The sequence below is a fragment of the Lutra lutra genome, chromosome 11 (assembly GCF_902655055.1).
Source record: "Lutra lutra chromosome 11, mLutLut1.2, whole genome shotgun sequence".
NCBI lineage: Eukaryota > Metazoa > Chordata > Mammalia > Carnivora > Mustelidae > Lutra > Lutra lutra.
The window spans coordinates 92,969,200-92,990,130 of record NC_062288.1 but is presented as its reverse complement, the minus strand read 5'-3'; the positions used below and the strand labels follow the sequence as shown (position 1 = coordinate 92,990,130).

Sequence of the window (20,931 nt, the reverse complement as noted above, 5' to 3'; positions counted from 1 at the left end):
TGAGAGAGAGAGTGTGTGCACGAGCAGGGAGGGAGGGAGTGGGAGAAGCTGATTCCCCGCTGAGAAGGGAGCCATACGTGGGGCTGGATCCCAGGACCCTGAGATCACCACCTGAGCCAAAGGCAGAGGCTTAAATGACTGAGCTACCCAGACGCCCCCATATTTTTTAAACTTAAAAAAACAACCCGGGTGCCTGGGTGGCTTATTGGGTTGAATGTCTGCCTTTAGGCTTGGGTCATGCTCCCCAGGTTCTGGGATCAAACGCTGCATAGGGCTCCCTATGGGACTCTGCTTCTCCCTCTGCGCCACCCCCTCACTTGTGCTCGCTCGCTCTCTCTCTCTCTCTCTGTCTCAAAAAAAAAAAAAAACAAACTTACACATGTAATATATTCCTCATCACAGAAAAAAATCAGAAACTATAGTTAAAAAAGAAAAAATTGCAATCTTTTCACCCAGAGATATTTATATTTTGTAATATTTTATACATACGTATTTATACATATACACATCCTCTTTCATTAAGAGCTTTTCCATTTAACAGAATGCAGTGGACATATTTTCGTATTAGTGTATTTTCTCAGAGTCCTTATTTCTGTCAGAAGCTGATAAAGAGCTATCGTGTGAGGAACACTGACATAAAGTACATCTGATTCTGTGTAACACAATCTGTGTTTTGCCAATTACTTTTATCTTTTTAAATAATGGCCATGGCGATTTCAATAATATTAGTTATTCTAGAACAGGAGTTATGGGAACATATGGTGTATTTGAGCGTGGGGTCAGCCTATCTCATGTTCTTCCCTGGGAGTCAATGATGAGTTTCGTCTTTTCTTCTTCATGGACTGTGTGGAAATTCTTCCCAGCATTTAGCCTATTGGAACCCCCACTGAAAAAACAACGTGCCCCAGGCCTGCTCTGTCTCTTGGCGGCCCTGTATCTGTTCTCTGCCTTCAAAACTCACCTTGCGGGCAGACAACCCTTTTTTTGTGTCTGACAGTTGGCTGACCTGTAGTCTTCCCATAGATAATCTTATCAGGGGACTCCTGGGGTTATAATTTCTAAGTAATTTTTAATGTGTTAGCCTGAGAGGTCAAGAAATTAAAGCAGGGCTATTCTTATTGAGACAAGGAAAGTGGGTCTGCATCCCTTTGGCGTCTTCCCCTCCTCAAGGGCCTCGCCTTGCTCTGAGGACATAGCACCAACCACAGTGACTCTGATGTAACCTTGACAGTCTCCTGCCATCCATCTGTCATGAGGAGGTGGTGGTTTGGGCATTTGGCAAGGGAGACTTTTGGTCCCTTTGCTCACACAACATTGCGTCGGTGACACGGTGTTTGAACTAAGTACAGGGCTGGGCCTAATGAACACACACCTGTGTTTGTGTTCCTGGCCGTGTTTCTTGGATTATCATCCTTTGGAGGTAGCTGGATAGACATAGAAGAGCTGGGCTTGAACCGGATCCTACATCTCTGGTGTGGGCTGGGAGATCGTGGGCGCCATGATGTCATGGGACCTGGCATGGTGGGGAAAGTGAGTGGCTATTTCCTTGTTGACCACATTAAAGGAAGATGATTTTTTCATTTTCCTACTTCTGTGTTACACCCCAAGAGGGACTTTTCCATCTCTCTGGATAAAAGTGAGCACTCCAATTCAGAGTCAATCCTGAATCTTTTGATTAATGCTGGACTTAGCAATGGCCACCTAGTAGAGCGCATTGTTGGTTTCTAGGTGTAAAGACCCTTTTATCTGAGCTCAGGAAGCTGGAAGGGGGTGAGGATGGGAGAGAAAATGAAGAAATGCTCTTAACACTTCTGCAGCCTTACCCGGAGTCTCTTGGAGCAGAGCCAAGCCGTGCGAAAGCACCTTCACACTTGCTCTGCTGAGGCGAGCCCCTAATTGCATGCCATCAGGAGATGTGTGAGATGAGAGAGAGACAGCTTCCCAGGGGGCCTGTCTTCCTGCGCTCAATCAGGAAATACATTTTCACTTACAAGGTCCGGGTGAGGCGTGTGTGTGTGTGTGTGTGTGTGTGTGTGTGTGTGTGTGGCTGCTGGACGATCATGCTGGCTTTCCCATGCTCATCCCTCACCCCTCTAAGCTGCAGGTCCTCTGGACAGCCCTACCCTTGTCCCATTCCAGAGGAATCCTGTGCAGGTGACCCACACCGCTCAGCCCAGCAGTTTCAGGTGTTGGTGGTTCTGTTGGCCCTCTGGTTTCATATTTTGCCCCTTGCCTCTGTCAGGCTATGAGCCACAGGCCCTCTCCTTCCACCCCGATGTGTGGAGCCATGCATGGGAGCTTAGGCCTGGATTCCATGTTAGCACAGACTACCTAATTTGACTTCTACTCACTTCATTTTGTAGAAGGGGAAACTGAGGCACCGTGAGGGTCAGGTCATCCAAATGTCTAAAGGTAGAACGGTAGACCTCAGCCACTCAAGTTTTTTGATGCATATCTTCATTTTTCTTCTGCTGTCCCCCTTTCTCTTTCAAGGACCACTGCCTTCGCCCAGCACAGGGCTAACTTAAACCTGAATAAGAGGGCCTTGCTTTGGACTTGTGTCTTTGGGGACCCTGCTCTGGCTCACCTCTAGCCACACGTCTGTCCCTGGGAAGATAGTCAGCAGGCCCAAGGCGATGTTTGCATGTGGAGTTCTTACTCTACCCCCTCAGTCCTCACCCTGGTAACCTGGGATTCTGGAATTCCCTGCCCCAGGGGCCTTGGGTTATCTCCGGGGCCTGCGTGGATCCCTACCCCAAGTCTCTTCTCCGAAGGGTAGACCAAGCCACCAGGGGGCCACCCCCGAAGCTGGTGCGTCAGGAGTTTGAACCCTGGCTGCTGTGTGCCTGGAGTCCTGCATGGTGTATCATGTCCTCTCAGCTATAACCCTCTCTGTCTACCTCCACTTGTCTTGCTGTGGTTCCTGATACAGCTCTTTCCAGCTATGTGCACAGGGCTTTCGCCGTGTTCCACCTCTCCTCATTTGTCTGCTTGGCCCCTATGCCTGTGCCCATTTGCATGACACACTGTTACCCTCTTCCCCAGGCTCCCCTGTTCTCTGTAGATTGACCGTCACTGCCAGTCCCCCCTGCTGTCCTACTCGGGGAGGCCACTGGAGTGATGAATGATGCGACTTACCACTCTACAGACCTTCACCTTGCTTTAATTCACTTTCATTTCTCTGGTATTTATGACTTCTGGTTGTGGGAAGAGTATAAGCTTTCTAATATTTCAAACCTCCCTTTGGGTACCAATCCGAGTTCCCTGGAGAGACTGGAAGGACATGTCAGTATAATTTTGTGGTGAAGTCAGCCATTCCACAGCCCCAGAGAACATTCTAGAGCTCTCTTGTTCCTGGTCCTGCACAAGTAGGTAATGGAATATCTCATAAGTGTCCTCTGGTCCCGGCACAGCAAACCCCTGATACAGCGATTACACAGAAAGAGGAAGGAAAAAATGCATCCTTTTTTTTTTCCTATTGAGGCCAAAACCCCACGAACAGCCCTCAAAGCTTAAGTAAAAGATCATACGTAAATATTATGCAAAGGTTAGGGTTTTAGCACCCTGTGACTGTTATTTATTTGCATATGTCACACTTCAGTATTTAGAAGTCTTGGAGATGGTTCATGAGTCTCCTTACATCTCGTTATGCAGTGTGTGGAACTTTAAATCATGGTCCACTGTACTCCAGGTCCTAGCCTTCTCCACCCCAGGACTTGGAAGTAGATGGTTTAGCTTTTGAACACCCTCCTCCTAACCCTCAGAAATTCTGAGCCAATAACTCTAAAAGACCAGGGTGGGCATGGGGTTGGGGAAGGATTCAGGTGGGATTTTTTTTTTTTTTTTTTCCAGAAGGACACAGACGCTTGGCTCTTCTGTCATAAAGCAACCTGATATGCAGCCATATATAATCATTGTGCTTGGGTGCGCCAGCTGAGTGGCACTTAGACGTTTCAGTTGTGATCCTTTTGCATTTTATGTAGTGACCCAGGCATCCCATGGGAATGTCTACCCCACACGCATAACTAGTAGGAGGGCTTCACAAATGGATGCTTATTTACTATGCATGATAGCCCCCAATCCCGTGTGTTCCAGCTGATTGTTTCATTAAAAAATTCACAATTTGGGGGGCCTGGGTGGCTCAGTGGGTTAAAGCCTCTGCCTTCGGCTCAGGTCATGATCCCAGAGTCCTGGGATCAAGCTCTGCATCAGGCTCTCTGCTCAGCGGGGAGCCTGCTTCCCCCTCTCTCTCTGCCTGCTGCTCTGCCTACTTGTGATCTCTCTCTTTCCATCAAAGAAATAAATAAGATCTTTAAAAAAAAAAATTCACCACTGACAACCCGAGTGTTTCCACAACCCACTAATGGTTCATGATGGGGAATTTGGAGAACAACACTGTTCTGATAGTTCTTGAAGGAGGGGAAAAAAGTTCCCGCATCTTTGTAGGAGGCTGACTTATCCAGAGAGTGGTTCGTGTGCCTACACTCACGGGTGTGTTAGAAGATGTGTTGGAAAGTACATCTATCCCGAGTTCCTGGCACAGCAAGTTATCGGAAACCCCCAGTTTATTCTTTTTCCCTGGTTCTGGTTTGTTACTCTGGTGGGCAATCAGGTAGCTGAATGTTCCAAGTACAAAAGGCAGTAATAACTATATGACCATTTCCTCTTTCTCTCTCTCTCTCTTCCTCTCTGTGTCTCATAAATAAAGGAAACAGTAGAATACTAAATTAAATGAAAGACAAAGAAAACCACGAGGCTGTTGATGTATTCCCAGTTGTGATAAGAGTATGTCTCGCCCTCCTGGCGACTTCTGAACGCTTTGTCCAATTTCCCTTCATCCTCTCCCAAGATACAAAGTGATGATATATTTTGGGTGAGGCTGGCTGCTGCTGCCTTGGACTGCTCTTTTGCAAGGAGCTGCGTGAGGACAGTCACTAAGTTTATTTTTACATCTCATCACAGGACAAAATCTGCATTTTCAATCAAGAGTTGGATACTCCAATTTAACAAGTTGTGAAAAAATCTCTTGGCCCAGATAAATGTTTGCTACGAGTACTCCTTTCTCTAAATTGAGACCTTGCTCCCGGAAGCCCAAGAATTCATTAAGCCATAATTAGCCATGGTCACTGATGATTTAAAATACATTAATAAAGGTAAAGTTTATTCTGGGCTGTGCATGCACTATTGGGTCTGTCCTATGGTTGGGTTTTTATAGCTTTAGGTTTAAAATAAATCTTCCATTTCCCCTGATGGCTGCCTTTCCTTCAGCCAGCCCTTCATGCAAGCAGGGTGATGGCTGTCATCCACACTCCCGATGTCACAGGCCATGGCATCTGTCTCAGGGGCATCAGGAAGAATCCCACATCATCTCAGATCTGTGCTTCAGTTAGGAGGCCCCAAGCTTCCCTATAAAGGGCTGGCTTCATCTGTCACCCATGGAAAGGGGTAGCAGGCACTCTGGAAGGGTATCTTTGCTTCAAGAAACCAAGAGTACTCCAGGAAGGGGAATTCTCTCCTCCTTTTGTTAGCTGAGGAGGTCAAAGGGATTCACTTTGACTGGCTACCTAAACTCGGGACTGAGATAACTTGATTAAAGCTACACAGCAGTGGTACCAAGATCTAAACTCAGCCAATCCTCTGTTCCAGTGCAGATGCTCCAATTCTAAAGCCATCCTGTCCATTCTTGCAGTGTCTCATGAAGGGACACATCTTGTAGTTTCCATTTTCCTAATCAGGGCCCAGGTTTGACTTCCAGACACCTGACGTAGGTCAAGGAGCACCCTTGATCTTTAACCTCTCACTTGGCATTTTATCTTTGGTATAGCCTGAGATGTGCCACATGACAAACAATGTCATGTCATTGTTTTTATTTGTGTTGTTGTCATAGAAACCTTGTTAGTATGGATCTCTGATTTTTACTGTGGCTCTGCCATCTGTGGCTTGACCCCTGTTGACAGTAACCTTTTCTTTTTTTTTTTCTTTTAGAGAGCGAGCTTGAGAGTGAGTGTTGGGGGAGAAGGGCAGAGGGAGAGGCAGAGAGAGAAAATCTTAAGCAGGCTCCATACTCAGCATGGAGTCTAATGGGCTCAATCTCATGTCCCTGAGATCATGACCTGAGTTGAAGTCAAGAATCAGACTCTTAACTGACTGAGCCACCCAGGTGCCCTTACAGTAACCTTGTCTTATCTAAGGATGGACGTATCTCTTCATTGGGCTATTGTTGATATGACGTTAATGTCACTGGGTTTAAGAAAAATCTACCTAACTGAGAGGTATTTTGGTTCTTGATTTTATTAGGTTATCAACAAGGGTATGTGTCATAGCACATTGGAAAGTCCATGAACTACAGAATCAGCTTTTACATATGAGGGCTTCAACTTAGGAGTTACATGTCTTTGAGACAGTTGTTTGGTATCTCTCAGTATATGGGGTTCCTAGAACTCAATCAGTGGGTGCTTCCTGTTAGTTTCCTTTCCTTATGACAAAGATGAGTGTTTCTGTTGTAGGAATGAATATATATGAGTTTCTCAGACTTGATTGGATCACTGGAATCTGTTTAGATTTGGGGATGGATGACCTCCATCACTTTCCTTGGGTGAAATCACTCTGAGTTGCTGACTGATGGGCTTCAGAATGTCATCATTTCCACCATCAGCTCAGTTCACCTCCACTGATCCGAGCAGGAGAAGCAGCAGCAGGAAATAGTACATGATCGATCGCCGTTGCTTTCCACCACCATCTCAAGCTTTAAAAAAAAAAAAATCTGCTTTAAAACTACATGTTTGCTCATCTCAAAGAGAAGGATTATAGACTGTTAGAAATCAGGGACCATTAAACAACTATTTTCGTTTGCAGTGGATTCAGAATATAATTATCTTGAGTTTGGAGGAGATGCGCTGCTGAATGCCAAGTAAACTTCCACCCAACTGGAAAACATCAAGCCTTCCCTGCCCACCCAGCCAGACTTAGATGGTCCTTCTTCCACACTTGTAGCGCTTTGCCTCTGTCCTTAGGGGTCCCAGCTTGAGGCAAGGACATCCTTCTACTGGTAGATATGCTTAGGCAGATCTGTGAAGGGTCTGCTTTCAGGGGCCACAGTGGAGCCTCCTGGGAGACTCTTCAGTCTAGGGCAGGGGGTAGTGAGCACAACCAGAAATTTGAAGGGAGGAGTGATTCCGAGTAATTGATGGATTTGGTTTTCTTGGTGTTTCACACTCTGAAGATGGGGCACGGAGCTGGGGACAGGCAGGAAAGAAGTGTGGGATGATTGTGGGCGAATAAGTTTGGTTGGTAAAATAGGGAATTGGTTTCACTTTAAAATCACCTTAAGACTTTGGAGCAAAAGGCAATGTCTTTGGAAACATCTGGAAAGCTGCACAGAGCACAGCTGAACTTGAGTACCTCAGGCTGCCAGCTCAGGCAACAGAGGTGCCCCGTGGGAGTTGAGGTGCCCCCCCCCCCACCAAGGTAGCCATTGCTTCAAGATGGCTCCTCAGAAGCAAGTGAGGAAACCGTGATACCCCTCTCCAGAGTCTAGCGGGCAACAAACACATGACTCAGTACCACAGAAGGAGGCCAGAATATGAGAGAGAAGCGTTGTGCCCTATGGCCAAATGCAGGTCTTAGAATTCCAAAATACAGCAGGAAGAACCCAGGGAAGGTTTTGGGGCCAGCGCCACTGAGGTGGTCAAGAAAATGGAAGCTACTGCCTGCCACATCCTAGCGCTGGGAGAACGAAAGCTCCCCCAGGAAGTGGGTGTGCATTAGGTCACTTAGCACCCTGTTTGGGAAAGGCAGCTATGCCAGCGGCTAAGAACAGGGTGCTTGTCCAGAGTGCTGGGAGAAGAGGAAAAATGCGTGAGGAGAAAAACTTGCTGCATTATCTGATCATTTCATTGCAAGCTCTATTTTTCCCTTTTTCCTCAGCTTTCTAGAGGTATAATTGACAAAATTATTAGATATTCAAAGTAGACATGATTTGAAATACGCATACTTTGTGAAAGTATTCCTGACATCGAGTTAATTAACGCATCCTTCACCTCACATGTTTACCGTTTTTTGTTTTGAATTTTCTAGTGAGTACATTTTAATTTCACTCTCTTTGCAAATTTTGGTCATCCAATGCAGCGCGACAGAGTATGGTTATTCTTTTGTATGTTAGATCCTCTTATGGCTTTTACCAACCTCTCCCTATGCCTCCCAACCCCCACCCCTTGGCAACTGCTTTTCTACTCTGCTTCTGAGTTCAACTTAAAAAAAAAAAAGATTTTTCTTTAAAGGTTCCATATATAAGTGACACCATACGGTGTTTTTCTTTCTCTCTTTGGCTTATTTCACTTAGTGTAATGCCCTCCAGGTTCATCATCCATATTGTCACAAATGACAGGCTCTCTGTAGGAGGAATTTGATATAATCATACTATCAGTATTTCTCAGCCTTGAGTAACATACAGACACTTTTTATCTCTCTGTCCAGCTATCTAGCTATTTATTTATTTAATTTATATTTTATTAACATATAATGTATTATTAGTCCCAGGGGTACAGGTCTATGAATTGTCAGGCTTACACAATTCACAGCACTCACCATAGCACATACCCTCCCCAATGTCCATGACCCAACCACCCTCCCTTAACCCCCTCCCCCCAGCAACCCTCAGTTTGTTTTGTAAGATTTAAGAGTCTCTTATGGTTTGCCTCCCTCCCCGATCCCATCTTGTTTCATTTTTTTCCCTCCTTCCCCCCACAACCCCCTGCCCTGCCTGTCAAATTCCTCATATCAGTGAGATCGTATGATAATTGTCTTTCTCTGATTGACTTATTTTGCTCAGCATAATACCCTCTAGTTCCATCATTGTCATTGCAAATGACAAGATTTCATTTCTTTTCATGGCTGCATAGTATTCCATTGTATATGTATACATCTTCCTTATCCATTCATCTGTTGAAGGACATCTAGGTTCTTTCCATGGTTTGGCTATTGTGGACATTGCTGCTATAAACATTCCTGTGCATGTGCCCCTTTGGATCACTATGTTTGTTTGTTTGTTTGTTTTTAAAGATTTTATTTATTTATTTGACAGAGAGAGATCACAAGTAGGCAGAGAGGCAGGCAGAGAGAGAGGAAGGGAAGCAGGCTCCCTGAAGAGCAGAGAGCCCGATGCAGGACTCGATCCCAGGACCCTGAGATCATGACCTGAGCCGAAGGCAGCGGCTTAACCCACTGAGCCACCCAGGTGCCCACTATGTTTGTATCTTTAGGGTAAATACCCAGTAGTGCAATTGCTGGGTCATAGGATAGCTGTTTTCAACTTTTTGAGGAACAGAACACTTTTAAAGAAAATGTTGCCTGAATATACAGAAACCAGGTCCGAATGGTTTGATTATACTTCTAGGTAACAATGAACAACAACAACAAAATGTACCACAAGGTACTAAAAAGACGTCCATGTTAATAAAATTTAAATTAATGGTACTGATTCATGGAATGAATGATTTTGTTTTGCTTAAATTAAATTCATCAGGACCACACAGCATTGTTTTTTTGTTGTTGTTGTTATTGTTTTGGTTTTTGGGGTTTGTGTGTGTGTGTGTGTGTGCTGTGCACTGCCCCAGTTCTGCCCCAGATCTTAGCCAGCTAGCTTTTGACAGCAGTGTCATCCTGTGGCCACCCTGTCCCTGATTGGCTTAACCCTGGGAGAAACTCATGTCATTGGCGCTTGTCAGGGTGGAGGTTGCAAACTCTGAGAAGACTAGCCTGTCCTTCCAGTACTTGAAGGCTCTTCAGGAGGTAGATTGTGTCTAGAGGCAGGTTCCCCGGGAGAGCCCAGAATTCTGCAAACGAGTGATTTGCTGATGTTTCCAAATGAGCTTGTCTGGCTTTCTGATGTGACATCACAGCATGAATTTGTTGAAAATTTCTGAGACTCGAGAAAAAGCATCTGCTTATAAAATGGTTCCACTTTGCCATGTGCACGGGGTTTGGGGAAGGAGTGAAGCAAAGAGGAGCTTCAGCTCTCGGCTGCTCACACGGGTTTATCCCAGAGGCTCTGATTCAGGAGGCTGTGTTGTGAGATCCTTTTCTGTGGCTTGCAGTGTTCAGAATTTGCAAAGAATGTCACCATCTGCTCTCTCTGTGACCTGATGTCACACAGACCAGAATATAGGATTCTCATCCCAAACTTTCCCTTTTAAGGGTATGCACAGTTGTCCAATTTTAGGGAGAGAACAACTCTTTTTTGCTTCTGCTCCCTGTTTCTTCCTGGAGAAGGAGCAGAGTCTGTATGGGGGGGATGGTTCCCAAGAGCCCTGGCTCTGAGCATGCGTCCAGTCGGGCAGACTTCTTTGCTCTGTCATAGTTTGGCTTTGTTTCTGACCGTAGAGATGCCGTGAGCCTGCAAGGATCATAGGTATGAGGTGTCCCAGGCTGTTTGCCTCCCTGTCATTCCTGGTTTTCCTCTCTTCCTCCTCAAGTTTGCCATCTGAGTGACCGTGGCTGACGGATCCTGCCGCCATTTCCAGTGACAGCCACAACCTCTGGCCACTCCTTCAGGTCTCTGTGTTTCTCCTTTCTTATGTCCTCTTCAGCGTTTCCCTTCTCGTAGGTAAATGAGATCCACTTGTACCACCATCACCCACCCATCGAATTGTTCTTTTTGTTTTTTTGTTTTGTCTCAGGGGCTGATAGACAAGTCCCAGCATTGTAGGGGATAACTTGGGACATTCAGCTCTTACACAAAACAGCACAAGAACTGGACAGGCTGCCAAAGTGAGGGGCTCGTTCCAAACTCTGGGGAGTCTTGCCGCACGGGTGCTCAAAGGCACTGGTGTCTGTATCTCCCTCCAAATGAGACTTTCCCTAGGCACTGCATTCAAATTCAGATGCGAAGCTCTGGCAGCTTCCCCGGAGCCTGGGGACAGAGGTCACCGGAAAACACTCTCCTCTGTCTTAGACTCTTCATGCTTTGGTTTGCTGTGTTTGCAGAACTCTCCTGCAGCAACTACAAAAACTTCAGACTTTGGTGATGGGCAAGGTTTCGCGCACCTGCAAGTTGGCGGGCACACAGACGGGCACGTGCCTCATGGTGAGTTTCCCAAAGGGACAGTGCCACAAGTGCCCTGCCCACCCCCCACCCCAGTCACCATCTATCCCCAACTTGCCACATCCACATCCACGTGGGGTTGGAGGAGCTGTGTGGCTCTCTCTGATATTCCCAGTGTTGACCTGTTGGCCCAGTCCGGCCTGGGAAAGGGGAGTCCGAGTCCCTACACTTTCCCAGCTGTTGCCAGGCTTGAGGTTTGCTCTGGGATCGGTTACTGACAGCTCCCCGTGCTCTCTCTTCCCCCTGCAGGTGGTCGTGCTATGCTTTGCTGTCGCATTCGGCAGCTTCCTTCAGGGCTACGGGCCCTATCCTTCTGCCACCAAGATGGCTCTGCCCAGCCAGCATTCTCTGCAGGAGCCGTATACAGCCTCTGTCGGTAAGATGGCACTAGGCAACTTATAAAGTGTCTTGTTTCATTTGTCTGGAGCTTTCTGAAAGCTCAACTTTCTGAGGGAAGTCTTATGAGAAAGTCTTATCTTTAAAAACTGGTAGAAGCATAGCTTCTCTCTTGAAGGGATGGAAGAGGGACGCGGCGGGTCTGGCGCCCAGGCAACTGGCTCCCTTCTTGTACCCCTCCTCCCCCGGCCTGAGGCTCAACTGGGAATTCTCTAGAGCAGAGTATGGCAGAGTACAGTTTGCAAATTCTTGCTCTAGGCAAATTCTGAGGTCTCCTTTTTGAGCCCTGGTAAGGAGGAGGGAAATAGATTTGGCGGGGGGGAGTAGTAGGTGGAGGGGGGACATTAAGCTTCCCCTGACATTTTAAAGGACTTCCCTGTGTTTCTACTTCTACTCATTGGAATTGTATGTTGCCATAGTAAGAGTTTGTGAAATGAATCGGTCTGTCTTACAACACATTATGACCAAGATTTAGAGAATTTAGAGACTCAGGTGTTAGAAGTGTGATAACTTCACCTAGCTCAGTGATCCCTTTTAAGTATGTAGGAAATAATGAAGTGTCCTGTGGGGATCACAACATATACACAGATACCAGCACACACTAATAAGAACAAGTGTGGAATTGGGTGCTAGATTGGCAGCAGGCACAGTCTTGCTGTTCTGAAACATCTCTGATCTTCACCGGGTGGTTATATCTCTGCCAGGTTTATGACAGAAATGCTAGCATTTCAACCACATAATTTCAGTGATCTCTTGGGAAATTCTCCCCCCCCCCCAAGGGAATGTATCTGTAAATTTTAATGGAAGCCAATGAGAAAAGAGTTTCTATGTTGTAGAAAATTGCTACAGAGCCATCCAGCTCTGTAACTGTCCTATAAAACAAAGAAACTGTCTCTGTCGTTTGATTTATAGCTTCGGCTTTGGGGCTTCTCTCTGGTTTCCAGATGAAAATGCAGTTTTCTGCCCTTGTGCCTTCTCTCCATGCAAGATCAGCTCATTGGAAATGTTTCTTATTTTAGCTGGTCTGGACATTTCCAAGTATTTGACTCCCATTCTTCATGACTTGTTTCCCTCAGATGGTTATGGGTGGGCAAGGAGGGGAGTTTTGTTTTCAAAGCGGTGGGGATGGCTGTTTGCTTCATGTCTATTTGCTTTTCTGTTGTTCTTCCAGCACTGGATAATTGGTATAATGTTTCACTGCACAAAACTCTGAAACCCTGAAGCCTTTATGGAAAGCCAGTGCCAGCGGGCACCCTCCATTCTGGGCAAAAGAACCCACAAGTTGTCATCTGTTTCTGGCCCTGGGCATTTGAATGAGGGGATAGGATAAACCCTGTGGTCTTTCCCTAACACCTATTCCTTTGCTCTGTCCTCAGTGAGATCCAGGAATCTGCTGATCTACGAGGAACATTCCCCGCTGGAAGAGCCGTCCAGCCCAGCCTCGGCTGGGGAGCTTGGGCACTGGGACCGAGGATCCTCTCTGCTCAGGGCATCAGGCCTGGAGGCCAGGCCTGATGTGGATCTTCCCCATTTCATTATCTCCAATGAGACCAGCCTGGAGAAATCCATGCTGTTGGAGCTACAGCAACACTTGTGAGTCAAGTACACGTAGATCCGGCTCCCCTGAGGCGCGCATGATGGGTTGTGGGTCAGCAACCTGGAATGTGGGGTGTCGACTTTCCCATGGGCCCAGTCCAGGTCTTCTGCTCTTTCAGGACGTCTCTCTGGGACCTGGGACTCTGGAGTGGCTACTACTTGCCAATAGCTGCCCTTAGCAGAGATGGGGTTGTCGGGGGAGCGTGGTGGTGGAGGACCTAGAATGAGCTGCCTCTGTGTCTGCTTTGTCACTGGGGAGCTGGCCATGGTGGTTTGACTCCCTCCTTCCTCCCCTCAGAACCTCATACAGAAAAAATACAGCCCAGCCGAAGCAGCGCGCTTACCAAGCAGACGCAGCCTCAGGACCCATTCCCTTCCTTCCCCCCACTAGAGATGTGTGTATGTTCTACTAGATGTCAGCATAGAGTTTTATGATTTATATACAAATAAATGTGTATTAATTTTAGTTATAGATTTATATTGAGGGACATCATTTGAAAGGCACTTTGCCCAGATGGGTTTCCATATGGAAAATAAACTGGGCTCCAATTCTCCGTATTTTGTTTCTTTTAGGACATTAGGGGGGAAAGTCTTTTGGGAAACTTAAAGGCATAAAGAATGGTCAGATAGTGTTATTGTGCTGCGGGAGGTTCCTGAAAATGCCAGATAGCACAAGAAGGAGGGTCTGCGTGTGCACTCCTGGTTATGCATGGTGTGGTTGGTGATCTAGCTGAACTAACCCCTGTGCTTCCCAGAAATGATGCTCTTCCAATGCAAGGGCTCCCACTTGAAGATTCAACTGCAAATTCTGCAGCTTTTCCCCCCTAAAGCTGTGGGAAAGGTTCACAATTACATGTACTTGTATATATTTACATGATACATGCATATTGAATGTTACTGCACCTACTCCCGTAAGTACTATGCAAATGTGATCTATAAATCCTTTGAATACTTTAAGAGGCTAGGTGTTATGATTTCCATTATAGAGAAACTTGTAGAGGTGCCACTGGGAGCTATGGGACACTCCACTGCTTGGTTACCTGGCTCTGCCCCAAGTCCTCTCCCCTCTTGGCTCCACTATTCAGGGCCCCATTGAAACTCTCACTTGTTCTAGGATGTCTCCCTGACACCAAAGCCCTCCGCCCTCCTCTGAGAGCCTAGAGACTTTCTAGACTGTTATATAATTTAATAACATGTTTATTTTCTATTATATGTTTAGTGTTATTTCAACTTAATTTTTTAAAATTTATCTGAATGATTAGTATTCTAAACCAGGGATCAGACTTTTTCCTTTTATTCTCTTCTTTCCAGAGTGTAGCATAGGGTTACGCATCCTCTGATGATACATTTGCTTAAAGCAATTTATAACAAATCAGCATCAAACCATGCTTATTCTCTGGGTTGGGATATCTCCTCTTGGGCAGGGATAAAGGAAGGAATGTGAACGAGCCGATGGGCTGGCAGCTGGAGACTTTGGGAACAGAGGATTTCTAGTAGGTGGGCAAAGAATGAGAACCCGTTTGGGCCTGCCCTCAAAGTTGACGAAGTTGCAGTCATGGGATGATTATATCATACTCCCAAGCACAAGAATTGTAGTTGTCAGTCAGCTAAGACTCTTCCCTTTTGGTATCTTTCCAGGGTCAACGCCAAACTGGAGGGGAACGAGACACTAAAAGTTGTAGAACTCGACAGAAGAGTGAACGCCACTTTCTAAAGAGGCTGTCCACCTCCCTCTTTCTCTTCACTCTGCTTTCCTGTCCCCAAACCACCTTTGTCATAAGCTTTTCCTTTTTTGCCTTTGATCTGGACGAAGACATGGGCGAGCGATCATGGCTTTGGATGGGAGGACAGCCTGGGATTTCCATCTGTGGTGAGAAACCACCTTCCCTCCATGCCATGCCCCCGCGAAGGAGGGAGCCCGGCATCCCTCCCTCCCTCCTATTTACTGCCATAGGAAATTGTTTTAGGGTTGAGGCTGGAACAAACAGGCCCGTTTCTACCAATAGTGCCAAAAAGATACTGCCTGCTTTTCACTATGGGCTGTGACCATCTCTTTGGAGAAGAGATGACTCTTGTTCACGTGAGACCCCAGACTCTAGCCTTGAAAATTCCAGGATGCCCGTTGGGATCTGGCAAAGCTCTGACTGACGTCCTGCCTTCCTCAGCCTTGGTCTCTGGTGTGTCTGCACCCCGACAGCCCCGGAAGTTCCAGCGCCTTCAGTGAGCACCCCAGCCACTCTGCCCCATCAGAGCCCTCGCAGATCGTCCTCCCGCACTGGAGCGAGGGCTCTCCCGTCCCCATTCTCAGGCCGCAAGTGCAATGCCTGAAAGAATCAGGCTTTTCTACTCCAGGCGAACCTGCCCCGTCCTGTTGCTTGTAGGGCATCCTCACAACTGGCGTCCCCGCATACCCCTAGGCCTGCCTCCCCGGCTTCTCCTCCCCATTTGTAAATAGTATTTATTAGCTCGCTGAGGCTTCCCTGCTAGCAACCACACTGAAAAGATCCACTGTCTCCCTCCAAACTGGTCTTTGGAGCTGGCTAGGAGGGCACCCGAGCTCTGGGATTCCCCAATCCTCCAGATGGCGTTTTTTGTTTTTTGCTTTTTCCCGTGTTCTTCTGCTTCTTCTTCCTCTTCCTCCTTCTTCCACTGGAGGCCTCTAATTATAATCGGGAAATCCCCTTAAGCTTGTGTCCTCCTGCAGAATGAAGTTGGAGGGAAAGATGGAGTAATGCCTTAATCAGGTCTGTGGCTCTGTGGTCAGAGGCTTTTTCTGTCCTGTTCCCATAAGAGAAGGGAGTCCTTGTCCCTGACAACAGGCGTTTCAGACAACCTTGCTGGCTTGCCTCTCCACGCCTGTTCCTAGCGCCCCCCCCCGCCCAACCCCCACCACCCACTTCTGCTTTACCCTCCTCTTCTGCCTCAACACAGGGGGTGGGCCTGAGGCCTGGGGTCGGAGTAGGTGACATTTTTGTATCCATAGTCTTACCTTTTATAGTCAGGTTTGGCTACTTTGCAGCTTACCCAAAGAGATACAACCTAAACCCCCCCGACCTACTTTTTTTTTTTTGTCTGTTTGTTTAATGATTAAAAGTAACTTTTGTAGTTTAAAAAATTCTTTCCTCTTTCATACAAATAAGAAATGGAAATTGCCTTTTTATTGTATAATGTAGAAGATCCCCTTTAAGTGTTTTTCCCTAGCTTGGGAGAGATTTTGTTTAAGAAATCTGCTTGCGTTTTGTATTTTATTTTTAGTAGTAGCTGAAGGACCTTTAGCTTTAACTCCTCTCTGTCTGTCTCTGTCTCTCTCTCTTTGTGGTCTACACTATCAATTGAAACCTGCACTTACAAGGGATTAAGCCCATACCTGGGCCTTCCATTCCATATTGGATGCAGGATTTGGCGTCATTAGCATTTTTCCATCGTACCTCATAAGCAGATCCCGGCTTTGTCTGCCTACGTACATCTGGGGCTCCCTGTGAGTGATTCCTCTCTCTCTCTCTCTCTCTCTGCTGTGGTGGAAAGTTCCGGACCAGGAGATGTCAAGGGTGTCTTCTCAGCCATGTGTAAAGCTGGATTGGGGCTGCTGTCCACAGTCTCAGGGTCCCCTGCATTGGGGAGGGAGAGCAGAGGCTGCATGAGCTATGGAAGAGGGCTTACTAATGTGCCCCGTCCCCTTGCTTCTCTGCTCTCCATTCCCTCCTTCCCTTCCGGCTCTAGATCTTCCTGGGCCTGGCTGGCATCAGGTAGTCATGGGCCACTGCTGACCCATCCCTCTCTTTAAAATGCCTTGTAATTATCAGGCAAGGGCACCCCTGGGGGCCTAAAAAGGTAAAAAGAAGGAACTCAAGTAGTATTCGATCAACGAGAAAGGAAAGGTCTTATATTTGGGGCAGAAGTGAGCATGGGTCAGCTAAGTGACCTGTTGCAGTGGAACCAGATCAGGTTTTGAAGCCTTCTGAATTAGCCAGGGGGGAAACCCGCTCTCCTGAGTGAGGCAGGAAAAGGGACAGGCCAGCAAATGTCTGGTACCTCCCCTTAGTACCTTAAGGATTTTTTTTTCTCCCTAGCTACCCTTGCTTGTCATCCCCCTCTCCAGACCTCCAAACAGCAGTCTGTTTTCTCTGGGAAGCTGTTCTTCCAGAACTGAAGCTGTATCTGGAAACAGGAGACATCGGCCTGGGAGCTCCAATGGCCACGTGAAAGGGGGTTCCAAGAACCAACCTTGCCACTGTTTTGAGCACAGCCTTTGCCCTCCGCTCCCTACTTGGACACGTCAAGGGAATGAAACACTTATCCCTTTAGGAGGATGCCAGGGGGTCGAGAAGACACAAAAGAGTCGGATAATGCCAAGTGATGAAGGGATGTGTGCTCCTTTGCTGTTCTGGGGTTAAGCCCCGGTATCCATGGTTTTGCTCCCTCCGGAGAGCAGTCCCATACCCCTGTCGGTAATGCCTGGTTAACCCTGAAGATTTCAAAGAGAGGCAGACGTTGGCTTCCGAACTTGAGTTTTGAAAACTGTGAGACTGTAGCGTCCCCATAAACCATAAATAATAAATAGGCTACTCATAAGTACATTAATTCTGTTTTTCATCAGGTAAACCGCATTTCCTCTTCCTTCTCCTTGATTACCTGGGTGTAGGAGATGTTTTGCAAACATTCCGAGAACAAGCGCTTTCTCACTGGCTGAGCCCCGAGTGACCCCGAGTGACCCCCTAGCTTGGCCCTTTCCACAGCTCTTAACTCTGTGCTTAGAAAAGGATACTGGAGATGAAAGGCCTCGGTGCCCATTTAAGAAAGATTTCCTGTGAAGTGTTTGGACTCTGGAGCCTTGGTCACATAAAGAGAGTGTTATGTAAAAATCTGACTGCTGAACTAGGTTGCTTCTTTTGGTGGGGTAGGGAGAGATTTGACATCAGCTTAGGCAAAATGAGATCACCTTTTCGTTAATAAAAATGATTTTGATTTGGAGAACTAATCTGTGGGTTGTGAGAGCAGCTTTTAGCTCAACTTATTTACAAACCAACTATCATTCCCATGTTTTTTTCCTTCCTCTCAATCTCTCCGTTTAGCCTGAATGCCAAAAGAGGGCGGTGAATGTCACATGCCCATAGAAAGGGGGAGTGTTGAAGTGATTCAGCTTCATGACAGCAGTGAGACCCTGTCCAGAATTTTGGTCACATGTGTGTCATTAAAATTTTTCAACATTTCATGGCCTCTTTCTTGCACGGCCTCAGACCAAGCAAAACCACAAAGCGAGCATCAGGGGCATCTTGGGGCCAGCTCTCGAGCACTCATCCTATGGGGCACATCCTCGAGCCTGACTCACCAAATGGAGACATCCCACTCTAGGCAGAGGAAATGGACCCTCTGTGCTGGTCTTGCTCACGTGGGGGAGACTGGAGATGAAGGAGGCTTTTGGCCTCCCCTGGTCTGCATGAGTCACAACTTGGGTTCCGTCGAATGTAACCTTTGCAAAACCTTTATTAAAGACCCCGGCTCTCCTGCTTGAAGTGCTGACAGGACCTGTGAAACCATTAGCAGGTAGCGCTCTAGTGAGAGCCATTTCAATGGAATGTTGAGACAATTAGGGGACATGTGATAGTGTGAGCCCCTCTGGGAGGCCAGTTATAGAAGCCAGTGGGAGGCTGTGAGGGAGCCAGAGATGGATTTCAGGTTTCCCAGTCAGTCAGTCCATCAGTCCATCAGTCCATCAGTCAGTCCTCAGGCTTTTCAGTTTTACAGAGGCAGAGTTCTGCATGGAGCCCTAGGGATTGTTGGGGAGTCAGGGGTCTGAGGAGGTTTCATTAATCAACAGCTATTCAAAAGACAAAAACGCTAGGCCGCTCTCTCTCTCCTTTCTGACACATGCACAAATGTCCCCCTTGTCTCCAGCACTCATCTGCCTTAAATGTGCCTTATATACATCCACCGGGATGACTGAAGACTCCTTGGTCCCTGGGGGATGTTACAGATAGGCTCGTGGTATTAGGCTGAAGCGAGTGTGAGGAAGGAGCCTTCTTCCAGAGGCTCAAAAGTGGTTTCCTAAAAATGAACCACGATCAGATTTGCACATCAGGAGAAAAGAGACGCAGTTTTGTCCATTAGGAAAATCCCATTTTGTAGAGCTGCAGTCACATCAAAAACCAGCCAGCCTGGATTAAAGTTATCATCAATCCTCACAGCAGAACATTTTCTCAGGGCCAAGGAACCTGGCCCATTCGAGGATTAATGTTCCGCCTCTCTGTGGCCAAAGAGCCCACGCTTAGCACAGGAAAAATCTAGGTGTTGTTTCAAGTTTTCACTTTGGGCATCGTAATTCAGGAATGCTTTATTTTTGTCTTGGTTTGCAGAAGGAAGAGAAATACTATTTCTTGAGCACCTTTTAAGTACTGGGTACAGTGCTTAATACATTGAGGTTTTCCATTTTATAGAGAAAACAGAGCAACTCTTTACCAGGAGACAGGTAGACCACTAAGAGATGTGGAAAGTACAGTTTGTGGATTTGGTTGGGCAGATTCCTTCCTGGGAACCTGTAAGGTTGTCCGGTCCCTGTGCTGGGGCCACCGTGTAGCATTCAGTTCTTTGCTTCCTGCTGGAGGTACCCACCCGACGCTCATGTCCTGTCTTGTTCATCTGGTCGTCTGTGAATTCCAGCTGACAGGCTTTGCATCCTGGGAAAGAAAAACCAGGGATTTTCGCTCCATTCCTCTGCTCCTGTCCTTTGCTCACCAGCTAAGTGAGAACATAAAATTTTTGCACCACGGACCAAAGGCCTGCCCTGCTTAGAGCCTCGCCCTTGCAGAGAAAATGCTTTATGAGTCTATGGAAAACACCAGCACCTTGACGAATCGCGAGGGACCCTACTGAAACAATGCTAAGCAGACCCTAGACTGTCCTCTCCCGTGAGCTTTAATGGCCATGCTGACAGGCTGAACTTTCTACTCTCTCTTGTAATAGTTCTGTAGACCAGCAGTGTTTAAGTCTAAACAGATTGTGGGTCTATTATCTGTCTTATTGTGCTGTTTTTTTTTTTTAATGGCTTTTTAGTCTTTATCATAGCTAAGTAAATACCAAGTATTAAAAAAAGCTTTGTAGGATACTTATACTTAGTTTGGGGGGGGGGGAGATGAACTGAAAAATTGTTACGCTTTTGTATTTCCATTTCTTGCGAATAAAAATATTTTTTCTTAATTAGTAACACGTTGTCCCGTCTTTCAAATCCTGCTCATCTGGTTTTGAAAGCATTTTGCTTTTCGGAGGAGCGTGGCTTTCGTCTGTGTGCGCCTAACCATTCTTTTCTGATTATCTAGCTGACAGAAGGGCCTCCAACGGCAATTTGTCTGATATGTAGGACTGAAATCCAAGCCTCCATTGGAGGAAGATGGAGACATGGAATTGTTTTCTCAGTCAGTCCCAGGAAGAAAAACAGCGTTCTCTGGAGATTTTTGCCGCCTGACTGCTGAGTTCGCTGTCTACTACAACTCTGCGCTAACTAGATTACGGAATTCTTCCGATTTGATACTGCTATCCCCATCTTGGGATGCTGGGAATGATGGTCTGGGCTGGAGCCAGGAGAGAAGGCTTTTTCTTCAGATGGACAGTCACAGGGAATGCCTAGCCCAGCGTCGTGCTCCAGAAATTCTAATGAAATGGTTGATAAAGGTCAACACACTCAAGCAGAATCATCATGATTCCATTGCAGTTTCAGCGTTCTAATTTAATTTTCTCCACTCAGAGAGAGTGGGGCTTCATTTAGCCTCAAAAAGAGTACCCATGATGTTAAGAGATGAAGGCCATGGACTGCGCTTACCTACAAAAGTACCTTTTTTTTTTTC

General features: G+C 46.7%; 1 protein-coding gene across 1 annotated transcript in view; it reads left to right on the top strand.

The window, feature by feature from the left end:
• The window catches only part of CREB3L2 (cAMP responsive element binding protein 3 like 2), a 109,373-nt gene extending 89,158 nt beyond the window's left edge, over positions 1–20,215 (top strand). Inside the window, exons 9-12 of the mRNA XM_047694696.1 lie at positions 10,984–11,083; positions 11,351–11,477; positions 12,874–13,090; positions 14,732–20,215. Coding sequence (XP_047550652.1) covers positions 10,984–11,083; positions 11,351–11,477; positions 12,874–13,090; positions 14,732–14,807 — 520 coding nt within the window. The 3' untranslated portion in view covers positions 14,808–20,215. The remainder of the gene's footprint in view (positions 1–10,983; positions 11,084–11,350; positions 11,478–12,873; positions 13,091–14,731) is intronic.
• The last annotated feature ends 716 nt before the right edge of the window (positions 20,216–20,931 follow it).